General features: G+C 42.0%; 1 protein-coding gene across 1 annotated transcript; it reads left to right on the top strand.

The window, feature by feature from the left end:
- The first annotated feature begins 1,984 nt into the window (after positions 1–1,984).
- Positions 1,985–21,117, top strand: KLF5 (KLF transcription factor 5). Its single transcript, XM_083168865.1, has 4 exons — positions 1,985–2,519; positions 4,144–4,996; positions 10,528–10,587; positions 18,548–21,117. Exons 1-4 carry the CDS (start codon positions 2,346–2,348, stop codon positions 18,724–18,726), a joined length of 1,266 nt encoding a protein of 421 aa, XP_083024991.1. The 5' UTR covers positions 1,985–2,345; the 3' UTR covers positions 18,727–21,117.
- The last annotated feature ends 570 nt before the right edge of the window (positions 21,118–21,687 follow it).

Raw genomic sequence — 21,687 nt, 5'->3', positions numbered from 1 at the left:
TTTTAATGTAAGATACACCCATGGAGTCATCTCAGAGGTTGTAACTTTCCCACCGACTGTGATGTGTTAATCCAGCAATAACTGTTCATGCACAAATAAATACTCACAATCCAATTGAAATCAGATTTATTTGGATAAATTATTGAATGAAAAAGGACTGGTGTCAAGCAGTAAATTCTGGATTGTATTATATAATCATGTTTGTTCTATTTGTTCTTAAGTACTGTATATTGATTCATCTTTAAACATTTAATAAAGTTATTTGTCTGTTATGTTGGCTGTTATCTATATAACTGTATATACAGTATAACCAATAACTGGTGTTATTATATGAAATACATATGTAGCACTCCGCAAGTCAGTGTGTTCATAGTCGCTCACCATTGAATGTTTTTTTTCCACTTTCCGTATGAAAAGAAAGTTTATACTTACTCTTCATATGGCTGCTTTCCGCTAAATTGGGGGCAGGCGCTGACGTCATGTGCAGCCAGCCACCCCCCCTCCCCCAGAGCAGGGCATGAACATAAAATGCTGGATGGTCCTCTGCATCAGCCCTCTGCATGCCCATCATTTAGTGAATGCCCCGCGGAGTGTTTAACTGGCTGGAGGCATTCGCTCGGGGGTTGATTTGGGACCTGTGTGAACACATCTGAATCGGCCCCATAGTGCAAATCGCACCATGCTATGCAGCACCCGATCCAGTCTACTTCTACTATCTCAGAATGAGGGCCATGCTGCTTAATGCAGCATGGCCCCCGCTCCCCCGCCCCTCCCTCCCTTCCTGCCCATGTCTCCGATAGTAAATTGATATTGGAGGTTGCCGGATCAGCCTGTGAGGACAAACCTTAATGCTAATACTGAGAACATTTAAGCAAGTAGTTCCTGAGAAACACGGGTGCCGGCTGAGTGCCTGACAGTCGGGATTCCAATGTCGGGATACTGACTGTCGGACCCCCATATCACACCCGAGAAACACTACTTATGTGATAATCTTTGGGGTAAATTTACTGAAGCTTAAAAAAATCAAATAAGGTGATATTACAAATGATAGGCAGAATCTGATTGGTTGCTATGGGCAACATCACCTCTTTTTTATTTTAGAAGCTGGATTTTTTAGTTACATTATTACATAATTTATGTGGAAACAGCTTCTTGACCGTGTGGGGTTTTGCCGCCCGGCGTGTGGTCTCTCCGCTTGGTCCGGACCGTTTTTGGTACATGCCCAGACCATACAGGGAGGCTTTATTCTGCCCCTCCTCCACTCCCTGGTGACAGGTGTCACAGGCAGCCCCCCGGACAGGACCCCCCTGACTAGACATACACCGGACCGGACAGTGCAAGCTCCAAAATGCGGAGTTTGATGTCCGGTCCAGCGGTCTTGTCCTGGTCCGGTTTTTACCCATACCCATCTTGTTAACATTGCTGAAATGTCAACATGATAGTATGTTGAGAAACCCCTCCAGGCAGTGGAGCCTTCTGTTTCCAGGTCCCTTTGGTCATGTGATTAGTGATTTTGGCTAAGTCATGGTATGTTATTAACTAACCCTAGTCCTTCTGTTACGCAGCTACTCCTTAATGTCAGGCTTTCCGATGTCAACTTTGTTAACGTGTCGACATTCTGTGGATAACAGCTGTCTGTTGTCTGTCAACATTTGAAAAATGTTGACATTTTTTATCAACATTATGATTTGATGACTTATGGCTGCATCCCTTTTCGTGAGCTCATGTATTCTAAAACTATTACACTGTCCCATTGGAATACAGCAGTAACATAGAGGGGAATTTCTGATTTATACATATACAAACAGAGACATTTGTCAGGGAGCAGCCTTCTACCTGCCTGAGTGACAGGGGATGGAGGAGCATGTACCTGATGTGTAGGAGGAGGAGACTGTGATGTGGGACATGTAATGGCAGTGATGGGACGAGGAGGTGGCGCTGATACAGCAGGTAATGCAGGATCATACACACACGCAGTACACGCAGCACTGAGCCAGTGACACTCCAGCCTCCAGTAGCAGCAGCAGCATCAGGGTGTAACCACCGGCAGCCTGGGCGGGAGAGGAGTCCCCAGTGCAGCAGCAGCCCGTCCTCTCCCCTCCCCGTGCAGCACTACACCCACACACCCGCCCGCCCCTCACACCCGCCCCGCACAGGGCATTGGCCCCTGCTCGGCACAAGCCCGCCCCGCTGCTCCGTCCCCGGAATAAAGTGGGATACACACCCTGCAACAGGTAGCATCATCCCTGCTCTGCCACCCGTCCCGTGTTACAGCCATCTCCCTCTCCTCCTTCTCCTCGCCGGGCCCGGCCACCGGGGCATAGTCTGGGGCTGGCTACAGAGACATGGCCACTACGGTGCTGACCATGAGTGCCAGGCTGGGGCGTCTGGATGAGCCCGTCTTCACGCAGCTGAAACCTGTTGCTGGGAGTAGGGGGCATATGCCCAGCCGGGGGGAGCCCGTGTTCGCGGAGGAGATGAAGCAGGGCTCCAGGCTGCTGCCCGATGACATGGTGCAGGTAAGAGCGCCCACCCCGTGCACACACCGCTTACATGTATGTGTGGAGGTAGCCCATGTGTGCCATGTTCTCCTACTTACTGGCACACAGTGCCCGGGGTGACATGCCGGCATCCTCCTGCAGGGACTCCCGCTTCTACACCCGCCCGGGCAGGAACACGTGCTAGTCAGGTGTAGTATACGGTGCCCATGGTATGCCCAGGCTGTACTACGGCCGGGCATGTCCTGCTAGCGCCCGCACTGGGGTGGTGTCCTACTAGCGCTGGCTGTGAGGTGATGTCCGTCCTGCAAGCGCCCGCTGTGGGGTGAGTGGCAGCATGCTGTCAGGCATGACAGGGAGCTGGTAGTAGCAGGGGGCAGCTGTCCGCCTGTCGCCCCCACACTCCGGCACATAGAATGTACGCATGCACGGAGCAGCTATACTGGGAAGGGGCTACACTGAGCCGGCCGCTGCCAGGGGCTCTGTGCATATTGCTCTGTGCATATTGTGCATACTCTGCACCTAGCAGCAGATCACTGCCTGCACTTCGTGCCTCACTCATCTAAAAGCTTGTGGATAATATATATGATGCTGTGACTGAGTTTGCCAACAAGTTTATAATGTATATAACTGAATTCAAGCAGGGAGTCTAATGATAACAAGAAATCACATAATAAACTCTTCATACCAGGATAATGTCTGCATTGTAAGCTTGCGAGCAGGGCCCTCCTACCTCTGTTGGACTGTTATTACCCAGTTTGTTTTATCATTGTTTCCAATAACAGAATATGCTGCACTTTATAAGAAGCAGTAAATAAATGCTCTCCAATGGCGCATATTTGAAACAGCGCAGAACTGTGTAAGTGATGCGGCCAATAATGAGCTACAAGAGGTGGTAATATGAAAGCTGCAGGCTGTAGTCAGACACCAGCAGTGATCTATTCCCTGCCTAGGCAGCTCCCATGTTCTCCCCATGCCTGCGGTACTGTACATGCCCTCAGCTTATGTTTGCTGAAGCTGATTTCATGAGAATTATTACACTTGTTTTCCATTTGTCAGCTGATTCATTTTGGGGAATGCTGAGGGGATTAGGAATGACTGGTGATTTTACAGTGCAAGGGGGAATGTAGCATTTGTCCATTTGAAGACTACATGATAAATGTTTTGCTGATGACTGTGTGGGTAATATCAGCCTTCAGCCACCCACGGCCTACAATGCACCACTTGTAAAATAAGCTTGATATGTATCTGGGATTAAACAGGAAAGTGCCTCATCTGCAAATAAAAATGTTTGTTCAGATGACATATTTATTAATTACCAATAGAAATCGAAGCAGCCGTCCCGACTGTTTCACAGTAGACCGTTGAGCCTCTATCTGCTATCTTGCTCTGGCATACACATACACTGATTAAATGCTGTGATGCATTAATACACTTTTCATGTTATTTATACTGATTGTTCAGGAATTCTAAAGATACGGGTGAGATCCCCAGATAAGGGTGTACTGTATGAGACAGTGGGATTTGTTTTTGTATTTAAACGTGATTTTTGCTTTCTATGCATCATTGCTATTAAAATATTATTATTATTTTTTTTTTTTTTTTTTTGATGACTGAATTTTGTTCTTTGTTTTTACATTTATAGACAAGGTGTGAAATGGACAAATATCTCTCACCTAATCCAATTCCTATAAACATAATGCAAGAGCAGAAGAAATACAGAAGAGACAGTGCATCAGGCATTGATCAGTTCTTTAATGACGGTGATGGACTGCCTTACAGTATCAATATGAACGTCTTCCTCCCGGACATCACTCATCTAAGAACAAACTTGTATAAGGCCCACAGACCTACAGTCACCCACATTAAGACAGAGCCTGTTACAGTTTTCAGCCATCAGGCAGATGCTGCAGCCCCTCAGCCGCTTCCCGAGTTTACCAGCATCTTCAGTTCTCACCAAAACCCAGATCTAAATAACATTTTCATCAAACAAGAGATGCCTTCTCCAGATATCCAGCTTTCCGTGAATCCCCAGCATGGCCAGTTGTACCAGCTGTTAAGTTCACCAGATATGGACTTGAACTCCACAGACCAGACCTCAGTGATGGACTCTATTAGCAATGCTTCATTGTCAGCAGATATGTCTGGATTCAATACCATGCCCTCCCCTGTATCTCAGACCACAATGAAACCATTTCAGGGCATTCCCCAGTGTTCGTATAACATGCACGCTCAGTTCATGCAGCAAGAAGCCACCTACTTTCCCCCTTCACCACCCAGCTCCGAACCCGGGAGTCCCGATCGACAAGCAGAACTTCTCCAGAGTTTAAACCCACCTCCTTCATACGCAGCCACAATTGCTTGTAAGATGGCAATTCACAATCCAGCCTTACCCGCACCAGTGCAAATGTCACCTGTGACTGTTCAGCCTGTTCGCTACAACCGCAGAAACAACCCTGACTTAGAGAAAAGGCGAATTCACTATTGTGATTATCCTGGTAAGATGCTGTTGGTAATTTAAGCCATAGAGAGACCTCGGTAATATATATAATATATATATCTCTCTCTCTCGTAAGGTTATACATTTATTCCTTGTAAGGTTTCTATGGCCTTGGAGGAGAGATAAGAAAAAATGAAACTAGCATTATATTTTTAAGTACTTGCATGTTTGAAAGCAGTACATATTGTGGTAAGGCAAGAGTTCATTGCGTTTGTCACGGACAGATGACATTCCTGGTGTGCCGGCAAAGTGAAAAATAACCAATCTACTTTAGAGCTGGATATTGTATCTCACATGTTTTTAAATGAGCCTGAGAAGTGTATAGTTAAGCTGGATATGCATTAGAACAGGCATGTCCAAACTATGGCCCTCCAGTTGTTGAGAAACTACAAGTCCCATCATGCCTTGCCACAGTTTTGCTATTAGGGAATGCTGAAACAATGTCAAAGCATCCTTGGATGTGTAGTTTCCCAACAGCTTGAGGGCCACAGTTTAGACATGCCTGCATTAGAAGATATTTTGAAAGATGTGGCCGATTCCAATGGATCACAACGTTAAAATTGCTCACATCATCCAGTATGTACGCACTATTGCGCATTCCTGTGAGCCGTTTGACTCTTCAGGTTGGACTTGCTTGCATCTGTTTGATACCACCCGTGTTTTTAGAGCGCAGTGTGTATGTACTACACACACACACACACATATAATATTTAAAATGACGCACAATATATTGTAAGGTTGTTTGTAACATTGCACAGTGTGTATGCACTATATTGTTTGTCCGATGGCATCATATATTTTGCACATCGTCTAATTGCATATCTGATTGGATCCAGAGATTGCAAGGTCTGTACTATATATTTATCAGATCTTTCAGCCCTTGCGGGGATCGCATATGATACATTGTAAGCAAAAGGACCGCATAGGATGTATAGTATGGGAGCCTGTTGTACAGGAAGCTGCCGGAAGGTACATTTAAAGAAAAACTTTATCACCCTCTAGTGTAGATGTGAGGTTATCCTGCCTACTCCTGTTATGGCTTGGAAAATCCTTACCACCAGTTGCACTGAACCTGATGTTCTCCTTGTCTAACTAATAGCTTATAGAATTTGAAAGCAATCTACCTGCATTCAAAAGTAACCAAGTAGTTTATTATGTCTGTTGCATTTTGTCCGATGACCTCCATTGATAAGCTGTGTCTTGACTTGGAAATGTCATCATAAAACCCCCCAGTACATTCTGAGATGCAGGAGTCACAGACATGGACCTCTCGTGGTTTTGCAAGTACTAAACCACATAGATTATAGGGAAAAACATTATACAAAACAATTGTATATTTTCCTTTTTAAATATTTATCACAAGATCGCACAAGTAAGAATTGCAGATCATTTTTTAAGTGGACTATACTGAGACTGGAGTGTTGAGCTGTAATGCAATATCGAGTTGAATGCTACTGATTTTAATACATTTGAAATCAGGGCGTGTTGCCATGCCTTTCTTGGCAGAACCACAAGTTGTTTGTGTGTGTGTTTCTTCTAGTAAATGACCACATATAAAATGCTGTATATGCACTAGAGGAATCAATTTTAATATGTAGAACTTGTGTTAAAGTATGGTTCAGCATATATGAAAGTTTGCATATCTAGGCTATCACGAGTTTAAATACAGTAAAATATCAATAAATGGTGTGCGGTCCCTGGGTCGACAATGTCTAGTTTGACCACTAACTGTCAATAGTTACCAGGTCGACTCCTGGAAATGGTCAACATTGACTCTTAAGGTTGACATGGCCATGGTCGAAACTCAAAAGGTTGACTTGAGTTGTTTTTTTTTTTTTTTTTTTTTGGTGTAGACCGACTTGGTTCATACTTTACTATCCAAGTGGGCAGAGAGTGAGAATCTAAGTTTGCCGATGTCAGTGTGTTGACAGGCACTGAAAACATGAAAAACCGTTGACTGGCCATGTTGAACTTGTGTCGAACTTCTGGCAATGTTGACCATTTTCAGGTGTCAACCTAGTTACTGTTGACCATAAGGGGTTGGCCGTAGTGACTGTTGACCTAGACCAGGGCTGGGCAACACCGGCCCTCCAGATGTTAATGAACTACACATCCCAGGATGCTTTGCATTAGCTTTGCTATGTGGCCATGCTGAAACTGATGCAAGGCATGCTGGGATGTGTAGTTCATTAACATCTGGAGGTGTTGCCCAGCCCTGACCTAGACATTATCTATCCACTATACCGTAACCCAATAAACAATGGTAAGTGTCAGCGCTTAAAGGGTAACCAGTCAAAATGCAAGTTTTCTATGAAATCTATCTGCCTATCTAATGAATTGCAGGTTTCCCTTTATTTACCACAATGTTAAGCACTCAACCCACTCACTCTATATTCTGTTTGGGGTAATTTTGGAAGTGAGTGGGTCTTGCACCTGTTGTTAGGACTCTGCTGATTGGATGAGCCATGCAATGGGGTGAGTCATGCAGTCAGCTGTGCCTTAGTAATCAGTGCTGGCCCTGCTCACTTTCACAATTCTTCAGGCAAAGCTGCCCTGTTAATATATATATATATATATATATTGAGTGGGTTCAAGTAACTGCTTAATCAGAAGCTTTATGGCTTCACAATTTAAGATAGATGATGGAAAACTTATATTTCCATATTATATTATTTAAAGTACAGAGGGATGATAACATTTAGAACATGTTTCCATTGATGAATAACATAGGCTTATAACCAGGGCTATTTTTGTGCAGGCTCTAGCAGGAACTGTGGCCCTTATTCTAGTTCACTCTTTCTGACAAAATATTTCTTAGATGGACAAAACCATGGCCCTTATTCTGAATCGTGCGGTACGGCCCGCGTGCGGCCGTACCGCCGATGTTTTCAGTCTGCACATGCGCAGAGGTCAATCTGCGCATGTGCAGCCCAATTCGCCGCAGACGTAGTTCGTCCGCCGCAAAGGGGGCGTATAGGGGCGTGAGGGGCTTCATACCCTCATTTCCCTATGCATACGCCCCGCGTTTCATGGGCGTTCCCATGCAAACGCGGGGCGTATGCATGCTAATGAGGGTATGACGCCAGTGATGGGGGCGGAAAGCTGACGTCGCCGGATGTCAGCTCTCAGCCCCCATACAAGCTATCACACGGACGATTGTCCGTGTGGTCTCAGCTTGCGGGACCTGGTGGGGCGTGCGGCCCTGCCTTCGATGGTCGCCGACCATCGAATGCAGGGGGCAGCTCCCACCATGGTGGAGGCGTACGCCCCACCATTTTCTTGCGGATCGCCAGCCGTCCGTGTACGGACGGCCGTGGCGATCCGTATCGTGGGCGGGGATTGGTTTGTGCGGCCGGAGCACCGTGTGCGGCTCCGGCCGCACAGATCTGAATAAGGGCCCATGTGCACTGCAGGTGAGGCAGGTGTTACTTGTGCAGAGATAATTAGATTTGGGTGGGGTTTTACACCTGCCTCACCAGCAGTGCAAATGGTTTTGTCCATCTAAGAAATATTTTGTCAGAAAGAGTGAACTAGAATAAGGGCCACAGTTCCTGCTGGAGCCTGCACAAAAATAGCCCTGCTTATAACTGTACATTGTTGCACCAGGCAGGCCCCTCCACTTCCAGTTCTCATCACTACATGTTCTACCTCACTGTTCCCATCAGCCTAGTCCCCCCCGTCCCCCCCATTGTCACTATGGGTCTTATTCTAGTTCACTCTTTCTGACAAATCCTTCTTAGATGGACAAAACCATGTGCACTGCAGGTGGGGCAGATGTAACTTGTGCAGAGAGAATTAGATTTGGGTGGGGTTTTACTTCTTAAGTGAGATCTATATTGCAGTGTAAAAATAAAGCAGTCAGTGTTTACCCTGCATAAAAGCCAAATAACTCACCCGAATCTAATTCTCTGCAAATGTTACAGCTGCCCCCCTGCAGTGCACATGGTTTTGTCCATCTAAGAAGGATTTTGTCAGAAAGAGTGAACTAGAATAAGGCCTATGTGACTGGAGACCCCAGAGCTTTGGCATCCAGTGCAGTCCAAAATTCAAATAGCAGATCCGCACTAACTGCCAGTGAGTCCCAGATGGGGATGTTTGGGAGCATGTTAAGTGACAGTTGGGTGTGGCTCCCCTATTTACATTTTGGAGTGTGCTGCAGCCCCACCTCTGGGGCCTCCACTTATCACGACCCGTACACTTACCAACCAAAAGCTGTGAGCATCTTCTGGGAGGATCAGCCTTTGGCACCGCCCTCAAAACAGCACTAGCTTATATGGCAGGGCGGATTCAGTATGAAATCCCAGCGGTCGGGATCCCGGCGTTCAAAATCCCGACCGCCGAAATCCCGACAAGGGGGGGACGTGGATCGCCCCCCTCCCCCCTTGTGGGCTCGCTGCGCTCGCCACGCAGCGGGCCCGGAGCCTCACTACACTCAGCACGCTAATTTATTCTCCCTCCAGGGGTGTCGTGGGCACCCACGGAGGGAGAAAGTGTCGGGATTTTGGCGGTCGGGATTCTGAACGCCGGGATCCCGACCGCTGGGATTTTAACTGCATCCCGGCAGGGCATGCGGCATTAAACCTGTTCTATAGGCTGCAAGCATACACCGCCTAGCAAAAGCTCTGAATCAGGCCCTGTGTCAGCATCTACAGAGGCAGCATCCGTTCATTTAATAACATCCTTGTGAGGGGAGTCGCACATTTGATGCTTGTATCTTTGTAGGAAGATATTCTAAAGAGTTACTTTAGATATGTGTGAGGAAAGAGGCTGGTCCTTAAATGATAATATGTTTAGTCAGTGCTGTCCAATTTTTCATGGGGATTGCTGTAGATATGGTATTACCTCATGGTCAGTTACTATTACAGAGATTATGAACCTAACATTTAGGTATTAATTATTGAGATAAAGATATTCTCTAATCTTCAACACGTTACACTTGGTATGAAGCAGTAAGTAATGGATGGTACTCGGTAGCTGTTTGTGATTTCGTTATGTATAAAGTACGTTGTTCTTTTTATCAATGTGAAAAAAAAATTATGGCGGGAGAACCAGCATTTTGAATAATACCCATAAAATCCTAAAAGCCAAAACATCTGTGAAAGAACTTGCTCATGTAGTAAATGTAACAATGCACTATGCCGCACTTTCTGCTTCTGGAATTTCCCCAGGTATTTTTAGAATGCAAGAATGCAGATGAATATGTGTGGCTGGGAATAACTCTGATAAATAAGTCGGCTTAATAGGAATAAATATACATGGGGTCTGACAAGCTGCATCTGTTGTAACATTAATGGAGGGTAGCTTTTATTTTTTTTCTTTCTATTGGGGGGGGGGGGGGGGGGGGGGTGTCACTAAAGGAATGTATCTGATATATGTACACTGAGTTTTTCCCATCTGCTTTGTTGCTATTGCTACCAGTGAGGTACAATGTATTTTAGGAACCTAATGAACTTTTTTTTTTTAATACTTTGTGAAACAATTTACTGTTTGCATTGTAACAATCGTGCTTTTCATTATTTTCTATTGCAGGTTGCACAAAAGTGTATACAAAGTCATCCCATTTAAAAGCTCACCTGAGAACACATACTGGTATGTGTATTTATTGTTCATTTTAATGGCTAAGTAAATATTGTTCATAGAAACCTTTCCTTTTTGAAGTCTGTGTACATAGTGCTTTTTTTTACTTAAAGTTACTTGGTAATGGCTAATTATGTCATATGCTTTGTTCACTGTGACGGTTAAATTAAATCACCTGGCCATGTATCTTTCATGTTGCTATTTTAAGATGTACCTAATGCCTACAGTGGAAGCAAATAAAGGTAGAACATCGATAATCCAGCACTGTGCGGATACCCTGATTTGCCAGACTAGTAGTGGTATCCCTGGAGCATGAGGGGAAGCAACTGGTCCCGCCCCCCTACCCACTCTGCACCAGTCCTGCCCTCCGCCATTTTGATGCAGCCCATCAAATAGTGTCTCATCTTTCTGTTGGCTTAAACACTCTAATTCCATTTAGCCGTAATAATAATAAACTAGGTGATGTGCCCCAGTTTAAGCCAATGCAGAAGTTTGCTGGGTGGAAAATTTTTTACCCCTAAATTCTGTCTAATTGATAGACAGGGGTATTTGTTTTAATGTTTGCTTTGGCAACCTAATAAAACATTTAGGAACGGATTTCTGAAAGAGAATTCCCTGTTTCATTAATGACAACATATTTTGTGAATGCATTGAGAGAGACTTTATAAAGTACTTTGTTTTACTCCTTATTGGCTTCAGATCCTGTTTTTTTAAATGTGCGGGAATAGAATATCCTGTAGCCAATCAGATTTTTAGAATAGTCACAGCAGCACAACAGTATATTAAGGCATAGGCGGTTACCTATACCCCTTTCAGACATACTACATGGGATTTTATACCCAGTACAATCCCAGGTTTTTTTAAATTCCGGGTCCATTGCAGGTGCGCAGGACCTGGGAATTTAGTCGACTAAAATCACGCATAGAGCCATTCAGACATACGCTGTCCCGGGATTATTCCCATGAAAAATCCCGGGATTTTTGCCTAAGTCTGTCTGAAAAGGGTATTGTGTGATCATTCTAGAGAGGACAGGGCTGCATATTACAGGAGCAGGGTCATTGTAAGGAGGTGAAGGGACGAAATAAGGAATCTGCAGTCTTATAGATTTTAGCTTTAGAAGGAGCAGAGTCCTTAATGGTATAGATTTATGATATGAGACTAATGCAGGTAGACTGTTGTCTCAAACGCCCCTCTATATGAAACAAGGTTTATACAACTTGGTGGGGACGACTAGTTGTCAAGGTTCATCCTTTTAAAGTCCTTTTACATTCGTAAAAAGTACTTACAAGCATCTATAGTCAGACAGGAATGTACAACCTGTAACCTTGCTGACCCTATAGGAGCACTTCCTAAATGGAGAATCTAAACTGAATCTAGACTTTCCAGAATATCCTGTAGGGTTGCCCTGCTCTGGTGCACAACGCTGGGGAAATCCTGCTGATAAATTGCTCATATACTGGATTTCCTACAGGGCCACGACATGCCGCAGTTTCTATAGAAAGTTTTTATTTTCACATAGTCCTGCAAAATAACTTTGAAATTATTTTTGATTGCTTTATAAAAAATACCACATAAATGATTTTACCAAATTTACAGGTATTTTTCTGCTGCAAATTTGATGGTTGGGGTGTATTCAATGATTTTTGCAAGCAGTCGCAGCTCGCAGGGTCAGTATTCAACCGACCCCCTGCACACGCCGTTTTCCCCATCGCCAGGTTTTTGTAACGAAGGGGAAACGATGTATGTGGCTGCTAAAACAGCGAGGCTCGCGGCTAAATGCAGCGGGCTCCCTGCATTAGCCACGAACCTCGCTGTTTGGGGGAATCCTTGTCATCCTCTGAAAGCGAGGATTCCCCGGTGCGTTAAATAGGGTGAGCGGCCAGCGTGGGGGTTAAACGGCGAGGATCACTTGTTTTCGGTGATCCTTGCCATTTAACCCCCTCACCGGCCGCATTGAATACGGACCATTGGAAAATTGTTGCACAGCCATGTATAGCTTGTTATCTTACATTGCTGGTTCATTTTATACAGAAAATTCCCCTAAAGTTAGTAACACTCAGCCGCGTGGATCAAGTTCATGTATGATCAAGATCTCCCTGCTGTTTAATTCAGAATAAAATAATGAAGGCCCACTGAAGCATTGCCCATTTATTTTTCTCGTCAATGCTGCACTTTCTTTATTAAACCACAAAAAAAGCATTGTCAACAAATTCCTTCTGTAGAATTAGTTATTTTCTGTGATGTTTTATATCTTTTAATACACTGATAAGGATCCCCATGCACTAATTTAGGAACTTCAGTCATGGTGATAATTTTCACATTGTTCTTGGCTGCAAGAGACGTAAGCTATCACCATTTCCGTACACCACGTTTCCACATTGCTATGGACACAGCTCTTGTTTTATAAGAAGTTTATTTTAAATTAATTGGTTTTTCATGTTTGTGTATGTGTGTAAAGGAGGTATCTGAAAGCTGGGGGTTACTATGGAAATTCTAGCTTTGATAATTGAAGCAGTTATCTCTAACAGCCACTGTAAAAAAATAAAAGAAGTAGAACAAAGGTCTGTTTAGCAGACTGTTACCATGCTAAACAAAAACTGTTCTAAGCAATATGTGTTTTCATAATCCCAGCTTAAACATATTGCCATACAGTGTCCCACACAGATATTGAGTCATTTCTTTATCTTCTAACCTTGGTTCAGCAACGATCACGGCTAATTTATGGGATTAGCAAAGACCAATTCTTCCTGGTCTTTCTACATTTCTAGAGAAAAGAACTTATTTGTTCTGTTGCATAAAATGCCCTCAAACAAATATCATTTACTGCAGCATTTTCTTTAATAAAAAGTAATCTCTATATTGATAATGTATGCTTTTATTGTGTATGTAACCATAAAACCAACTGACGCTGACATAGGCATCTGAGCATGACCTCTCTTCAAGCATTGAGCTAAGCTGTGAAAAAAGTAATTTATATACTATGCTGACATTGAATTATTTATGGGACATGTACACTTCATAAGGTCTACTCTAATTAACTTTAACAAGTTAAGGTTTCATTAATCAACAGTTGTTTGAAGGGAACGCTCAATAGCCTCATGTGCTAATCCTCATCTTTGTTTTTCTGTATCTCCGCATCTGTAACCAGCTTATTGTCAAACACTCAAAATATCTCATAATGTATCTTTGGGTTAAAAAAAAAAAAAAAAAATCTTTTTAATCTTTAAAAGACTATTATTAAACTAAGTTGCCTTCAAAGCAAATCCTAAATTAATAAGATAGTACTGTGCAATTCAATTTAACAAAGCTTTGTTTAATATGTCTTAAATGGCCTTGGGGTATTCTACACTCCTGTTTATCTGGCCAAACTTGTTCTATAGTAATCGCTGACTATTCAACCTGCATTTTCCTCCTAATCTTCGTCTCATGACAATGGCTTTAAATCACCTGTGAATGATAACCTCCCTTTACAATCTGTCATTTTAAATAAAATAAAAGCCTGGAGCAGAGTTTGTCTGGTGCAAGGAGTCAAAACACTTTTAGAATTTCTTTTGTATCAAAAACCCCTCCGTCTTTTCTTATTATTTATTCAACCTTGTTGGTCCTTTCAATCAGTTTGAATACCTCCTAATAGATTTTGTTTCAGAACAAACACAGACAAGCTGTAATACTCTTTTTTGCTGAGAGAATCCCTGTTCTCTGGAGTCTTCAGTATGACTGAGAACTAAGCTGGGCAGTTACTTGGCAGAATTTAGATTCTTAGGAACATTTTGTGCATTGCAAAACACGTTTACAACATAGCAGATTAAGGAGATGTTATTATAGAACCTCAACACAGAGGCAATTTCTGTAAATAAAATATATCCCTTTCCAATAAAAGCACAGCTATAAAAAATAAAATAGCAGATTCAGTTAGTTCTGTTACGCAGAGTTTCCATGCAGTCCCTTTTTATTTATTATTCTTTTATTATATATAGTATGAAATGCTTTACTGTAATGGTTGCTTGTTTCCTCACTACAACAAACAATCTGACAAGACCTCTTCTAGAATTCCCCTCATAATCTACTCTTGCAGTTATGCTAAATAAATTGATTTATACCAACACCCTTTCTATCAGTTAACTAATTCAATGCAGATCTTTGCAAAAGTATATTAAGGGCGGTATGCAATGTTGGGTCACGACTATTGGGCTGGCCCGACAGTCGTGACCCTGTCCCAGTCTCGGTATGCTCGCCTGAGACTTTGCAGGTGGGATTCAGTGTCCCATCTGCCGAGCGTCGAGAAGGGGGCGTGACCGCGAGAATCGGCTGGGAGCTTGTCCATTTTTGGTAATTCTTGGCAGAACGTGCCCGACTGCTTGTGTTGGGCACGTTCTGCCGAGATCCTTGTTCAATGCTGTTGAGGAAGACCGTATTGAATAGGGCCCTGTTGCCATTTCCCACGTACAAATGCAGACATTTTTCTAATGGCTTTATATTGTGCACGAGCAAACCCTACATTTTTCCCCTAATAGAAATCTGATGTCATCTTATTTGTCAATATGTAAAGTTAATTTAACTTCCTTAGTATGTTGAGTGGACATATGAGATTAGCATGACTTACGCTGGGAGACGAGCTACATCCCTATTGTGTTAAGAACAGGTGATACTTGCATTGTCTCAGGTTGCATTAATGATTGTTTGACCACTCAAACGGAACCAGCGAATAGGGTGAGGGCATTAAGTACAATGCCGCGGGCATGTGTGGTATATTATTACTGACTGGTGCTTTCATGCACACGTCTACCAACCTGCTCTGTGCAAACATTCATGCAGACATTGATCTCCTTAGCATCTTCAAGATGACAGTATGTAAAACTCTTCTGTCTCCTGTGTAATCATACCTCTTACCTAATGCAGGCCACATCTGAGCCTTTCCTCAGCTACAATATAGTTTAAAATATAATTTAATGTGTACGCAACTTAAAGCTGGGTACATATTAGATGTGTACCCAGCACGATAACTGGATCTGGTGGGGTAGCTGGGATCGGCAAGTACATACACGCTGATGTCGGGGCGCAACATGAGGGGTGATGGTTAGCGGAATGCAGCATGTCTCTCACTAGCGATAACTTCCATTGTCCTGCATGTACAGACCACGGAGGACAACATTAATGACCTGCGGTAGCATGCATCGGTAGTGATATAGTGCTTACATACTAGATGATATACAGTAATATGTCATACACGTGGATATTGTCTACTGTGTATGCACTATTATATATATATATATATATTCTTTAGTGTCTCCAAAACACTGCCATCTGTTGGCAGCAAGTGAAACTGCATCTTTCTGTCTCAAACATGCACAAACACAGAGGCAATCACAAAGTAGCAGACTAGTTTTCGAAGCATTTGCTTCGAGCGAGCTTACTAGTATATTACATGATTCCATTGGCATGTCCTGTAATGACCGTTAACTATTACAGTTTTTACCTAGAAGTAACATGAACATATATTTGTCCAGTAAGTGCTGTAACCAGGTATTTAAGTTATTCCCACTTAAGAGTATTGCAGCACACCTTCTGTAATAGGAGCTGCATAGAACACACAAACTATAGGTCTGTTTCCTGGCAGTACAGTGCTTGATTTTTCTGGCTTGGAAAGAAACGACTGGAGTGTACTATTTGGCCGTAAATTGGTACCAGTTTCCTCCATGCTGTTTTACTTGAACAGTGCTGACATTTTAACAAATGCCATAGAAGTTCCTCTAAAGTGGAGGAGTAACTGCATTTTGCTGCAATGTGAAATAACTGTTTTGATACAGTCGTCATGTACCAGTAACTGAGCATAATCACATTACTCTTTGAAGAATAGTATTTTTGATTTAGCGCTCTGGACATTTCATTAGGATTTTTTTTTTATTGGAACGGAATCAAATCTCTTGAACATTATGTGAATCGTGGTTTAGCTAGCAGTAATCACATTGAACAGTTCTAATCTGTTTATTTCCTGGCAAATTAATTTCTACTTTCAAAGAGTACTTGTCTCCAGTTCCTTATACATAAGATACATAACTAAAAAAACTGCACTGGAACCATATTTTCTTTACCTAGAAACTTAAGGCCCCCATACACTATGCGATTTTGGTCCGATTTCATCCGATTTCGGCACTTTGTGCCGATAATCGGATGAAATCGGCCCAAAATCGTATGTGTGTGATATCTGATCCGATCCGATGCGCGGTCCCGTGCGCATCGGACCGGATCAGGGAGGTCGGACGGTCTGTAAATACGATCACGTCCGACCTCCCTGTATGCATATGCCTGCCACCTGACAGGCATATGCATGCAGACACCGGGCGGGCGGCGGCCAGCGGTGGTGGGGGCGGGCGGCGGGTGCGGTGAGCGCTGCTGACCTGGCCGGGCAGTGTACTTACTTACACATAGCAGCAGCAGGGACGGGCAGCGCAGTGGCGGCTATTAGATTTTTAAAATACTTGTCAAATGACCGGCCGCTCTCTGATTGGCTGAGAGCTCTCCGGCCAATCAGAGAGCGGCCGGTCATTTGACAAGTATTTTAAAAATCTAATAGCCGCCACTACGCGTCCCGTCCCCGCTGCTGCTATGTGTAAGTACATTGCCCGGCCAGGTCAGCAGCGCTCACCGCACCCGCCGCCCGCCCCCACCACCGCTGGCCGCCCCCAACACCGCCGCTGGCCGCCCCCACCGCCGCTGCCCGCCCCCACTACTGCCGCTGCCCGCCCCCACTACTGCCGCTGCCCGCCCCCACTACTCCTCACCGCCCTGCAGCTCCCCGGGTTTTTTTTTAACATGGGATAAATCGCATGTGCCAAATTGTATGTGAGCCTTTAGACACCAATGTTAATTTTTAGCTACCAAATTAGACCGTCTGTAAGATGGCAGCAAATGTTTGAAACCTTTCCCCCATAGTTCTGTAGGAGCTGTAAGTGATTTTCCCTGGCATGTATTATTCAATCATCGCTGTGTTGTTGTTTTTTTTATGCCAGTTCGCCAGTCGGTATCCACAGCCATTTTTAAGTATGTTTTTGTCCATGCCGTTACATTTTTTTTTTCTTTTTCCTTTGTGGGGGGGACCATGCTTAAGTAAAAATCTAAATAACTAATAGCCTCTTAACTAGCAAAATGTAAATACATGGTCAGCATCCGCCTCCTTTAGGTAAAACTGCCATGACCAGCCTTCCTTGTGGCGATGGTCTGTCTAGTAATTACACCCATCAGGCCACAGGAAGGGGAACCGATACAATCAGTGAAACAATAAAGATAAAACCGAAGTAAACATACTTTAGAACATGTTTTCTTTGACAAACTTTGTTAAAGTAATGTCAGCTTTAGTTCGTTTGAAAGTGTAGCCCTCCTGATGCTAGATCGCTCAGCATACATCGCTGCAAAGCTTAACTTCCATGTTACAGGCTGGGTTTGAAAAATGTCAGCTAGGAGCTGATTGGCTGTTTGTTTGTCACTCTCCACAAAAGAGTTTTAAGTATAAAATTTCAAATCGGCATATACTATTTTCTTTACTTTTTTTTTTTTTTTTAAGTTCATCAATAAAACACATGCATGACATCTAGACAGAGTGTGTGTGTGTGTGTGTGTGTGTGTGTGTATGTATATGTTTGGGAATCAAGGAAAACCTTTAAACACAGCAGGTCATGTCCTCATTTCTTCAATAAAAATAGCAATACAGAACTTATATTGTTTGAAAGATAAATAGGTTTTCCCTTGAATGTCCTTTTATGACTTATAATAGCTCTAGAGATCAGCATCTGCTCTGACAACTATATCTGTTGTTGGACTACTTCCCACAGAGGCTGATTATGAGTCACTGAAGGAAGAACACATTTCATCCCTTAATAATCTTTGCTTATGTATTTCATGTCATTTTTGAAACTTGTCTTCACTTTTTTTGGGGACGGTATTTCTAAGTGTGTTTTGCGGTTCTGTTTTGCAGGAGAGAAGCCATATAAATGTACATGGGAAGGTTGTGACTGGAGATTTGCACGCTCTGATGAACTTACACGCCACTACAGAAAACACACAGGAGCCAAACCTTTCCAGTGCGCAGTCTGTAACCGCAGCTTCTCCCGCTCTGACCATTTGGCCCTGCACATGAAAAGGCATCAGAACTAAACTGGACTCTGCCTGAGGCTCTTCTACACTATGCAATTTTCTCTATGATGCCTCATCGCTGAACTATAATGCAGACTGTAATACATCACCGCTTAGGTGATTGCATAGGAAACTTATCTCCGTACTGATGTGGACTGCACCTGCATGGGGGAGGGGAGGCTGGCAAAAGACACTGAAAAAAGGCTTGTTGGAGAATGCAAGTGTTCTCCCCCGTCACAATTGGTGCTACAACCTCCCTATTTTCTGTTTCTTCCAGTATATAGTAGTTGGCAGTTGTCATCTCAATACCAGTTATTTACATCTCAACACACATGGACTTTTATGGTTGTTTAGTATTGTTTTGACTAAAGCACTGTCCTTTTTGTTACAGTGTTTAGTAAATGAAATGAGGTCACAGACGACTGCACGCAAAGGACAAGCCATACACATTATATATATATATATATATATATATATATATATATATATATATATATATATATATACTTCAATACTTGAGCATGCAAGTAAATTTAACTGTATATGTGTTTTTAACTACAATGTCACCGTAATGTTTACCTGCATGGTTTCAAATATGTCTCCCCCACCTAATATGACTTTAATGTTAGGGTTTCTTTACAGATAACTAAGTAAGCCTTTTACAGCTGACTACCAAAATATTCTACTACTTTGAGGGATATTTATCAAAACTTTGAGAAAGATAAAGTACCAACCAATCAGCACATAGCTATAATTTTGCAAACGCAGATGGTACAATGACAGAAATTAGTACTCTTTTGTACTTTATACCCAAGCTTTGATAAATCCCCCACCCCCCCCCCCACCTTACCTTTAAAAGCTGCACTGACTCTTTGATATAGATACAGTATATACCTTTTTATTTTTAAAGAAGCCTGTACATTTTTATAGGAAAGCAGTTTTAACTAGTTTGTATGTAGTTTAATAAGCTAAAGTTAAACATTACAAGTCTTCACTGAAGCCCCCAAATTCCTATTAGTCTGTGCTTTTATTATTCAACAAAACACAAAATGTTTGATTATTCCCCTGGCATGAATAGAGGAGATTGGCTTGCCTTTGTAACAGTTCTTTCTTGTAAAATGAATTTAGAAATATTTGACTGCAGTGATATGACATAATGTTAACATTCTCCTTGCATCTCAAGAGTGCACTGACATTATTTTAACTGGAACATAGATATTGTATTCCTGTGAAATTCAAAAGACATTTTTGCACTTGAATAATTTTTTTTTTTTTTACCTTCAAAATTTAACAAGTAGGTTATCATTTCATATATCAATGCTGAAAACCAAAGCTAAAATATTCATCATGTATGTGATAATTTCTTATGCAATGTTTTACAAACCCTATGTTAATGGACACAGTAATTTTTTTTAGAAGTTACTATGCAGTTTACTTACATATACTTACTTGCAGTATATTACATATTAATTGTATAACTAAAAATAGATTTGATGAAGGTTCGATGCAGCAAAAAAAAAAAAAAAGCTTAAATTGAAGGAGATTGCAAAAAAGAAAAGAAAAATGGAAAGGGTCTCATTCTTTAAAAGTGCTGTATTTTCTTGTCTATTTATTTTGTGGTTCAAGTTGGTGTTTTTTTTTTTTCTTTTGTAAGATTGCTACTGTATTTTAGCTACCTTTTTTGATAAATTAACATTATTATAGTCCTTCAGTTGAACTTGTAAATACATTACAAATGTAAATAATTTTGTACAACACTTTAATTGTTTATACAAAAGATGTGCACATTTTTTGTTGCTTTATTGTATTTTTATAATTCTAGTTAGTAAAAATGGACAAATTACTGTTTCCACAAGAAATTGGTAATGTCCTTGTACTTACTGAAAACAATAAACTAAAGTGCCTAAAAATCTTTCCTAATTGGTTCAATCATGTAATAATAAAAGTAAATATTCTAGTTTGTAATGATGTTAGCACATTATTATGACCATAGGTTACAAATGGTATACATTTTTTCAAAAGGAACTATATATGTTGATACATGGGCAGCACAGTTGATGTAGTGGTTAGAATTGCTAAGCACTAAAATTTGTTTTCTGTTCCCACCAAGGCCAAAATGGTTTGTATGTTCTCATTTTGCTTGCCTAGTTTTCTACCGAGTACTTTGGCTTACTACCACAGTTAAAAACATTCTGGTAGGTTAAATGGCTTCTGACAAAAGAAAAAGAAAAAACCCTATAGTGTGTGTGTGTGTGTGTGTGTGTGTGTGTGTGTGTGGAAAAGACTATAGATTGTAAGCTCCATTGGGGGCAGGGACTGATGTGAATGACCAAATATTTTATGTACAGCACTTCTGAATATGTGTGTGCTATATAAATAACTGTTAATAAATAATACATTTTGGCTAATTGATGACATGTCTTTTTACTGATCGGTACTTTTATTCTTAAACCAGTCCCCCGTAGACCCCTAAGGTGATACCACTTTTTACTTCTTTCTTGATTTTATTAAATGTATTTTAGCCTTATTTTTTTTTTTTTTAATTGGCTAATAAAATGTCATGTCATTTATATATAATTGTCATGTGGGCGGAACAGCACTCCCAATTCGACTCTAACTGCCTTGGTGCCTTCAGTAAAATGTCAGTAGTTCCAATAAATGTAACGGCACTCCAAGGTCTTGTAAAATGTTTTTTTTATGTGCAAGAAATCTGTACTCCATGTACTAACGTTTTGAAGCGCAACCTCTTCTTTTTCGAGTTGAGTGACCTTTTATTAAGGTTAGTGACCTTGACACCTTGAAAAATAAGCAGTTGCGCTTCGAAACGTTGGTACATTGAGTATTGATTTCTTGCACATACAAATTTGTTTTAAAAGACCTTGGAGTGCCGCTTCATTTATTGTGACTAATATGTTTATATAGCCCGCTCGAAGCAAATGTTTGTGATTTACCTCTGTTTGTGCATGTGTGACAGAAAGAGAT

The sequence above is a fragment of the Crinia signifera genome, chromosome 2 (assembly GCF_055691185.1).
Source record: "Crinia signifera chromosome 2, ASM5569118v1, whole genome shotgun sequence".
Lineage (NCBI taxonomy): Eukaryota > Metazoa > Chordata > Amphibia > Anura > Myobatrachidae > Crinia > Crinia signifera.
Note: the sequence above shows the minus strand (reverse complement) of the source record. Positions and strands in the feature narration are given on the sequence as shown.

Coding starts and splice junctions, on each gene's coding strand:
- KLF5 (XM_083168865.1), top strand. CDS start 2,346: ATGGCCACTACGGTGCTGACCATGAGTGCCAGGCTGGGGCGTCTGGAT. Junction 4,997..10,527: donor TCACTATTGTGATTATCCTG/GTAAGATGCTGT, acceptor TTTCTATTGCAG/GTTGCACAAAAGTGTATACA. Junction 10,588..18,547: donor TCACCTGAGAACACATACTG/GTATGTGTATTT, acceptor TCTGTTTTGCAG/GAGAGAAGCCATATAAATGT.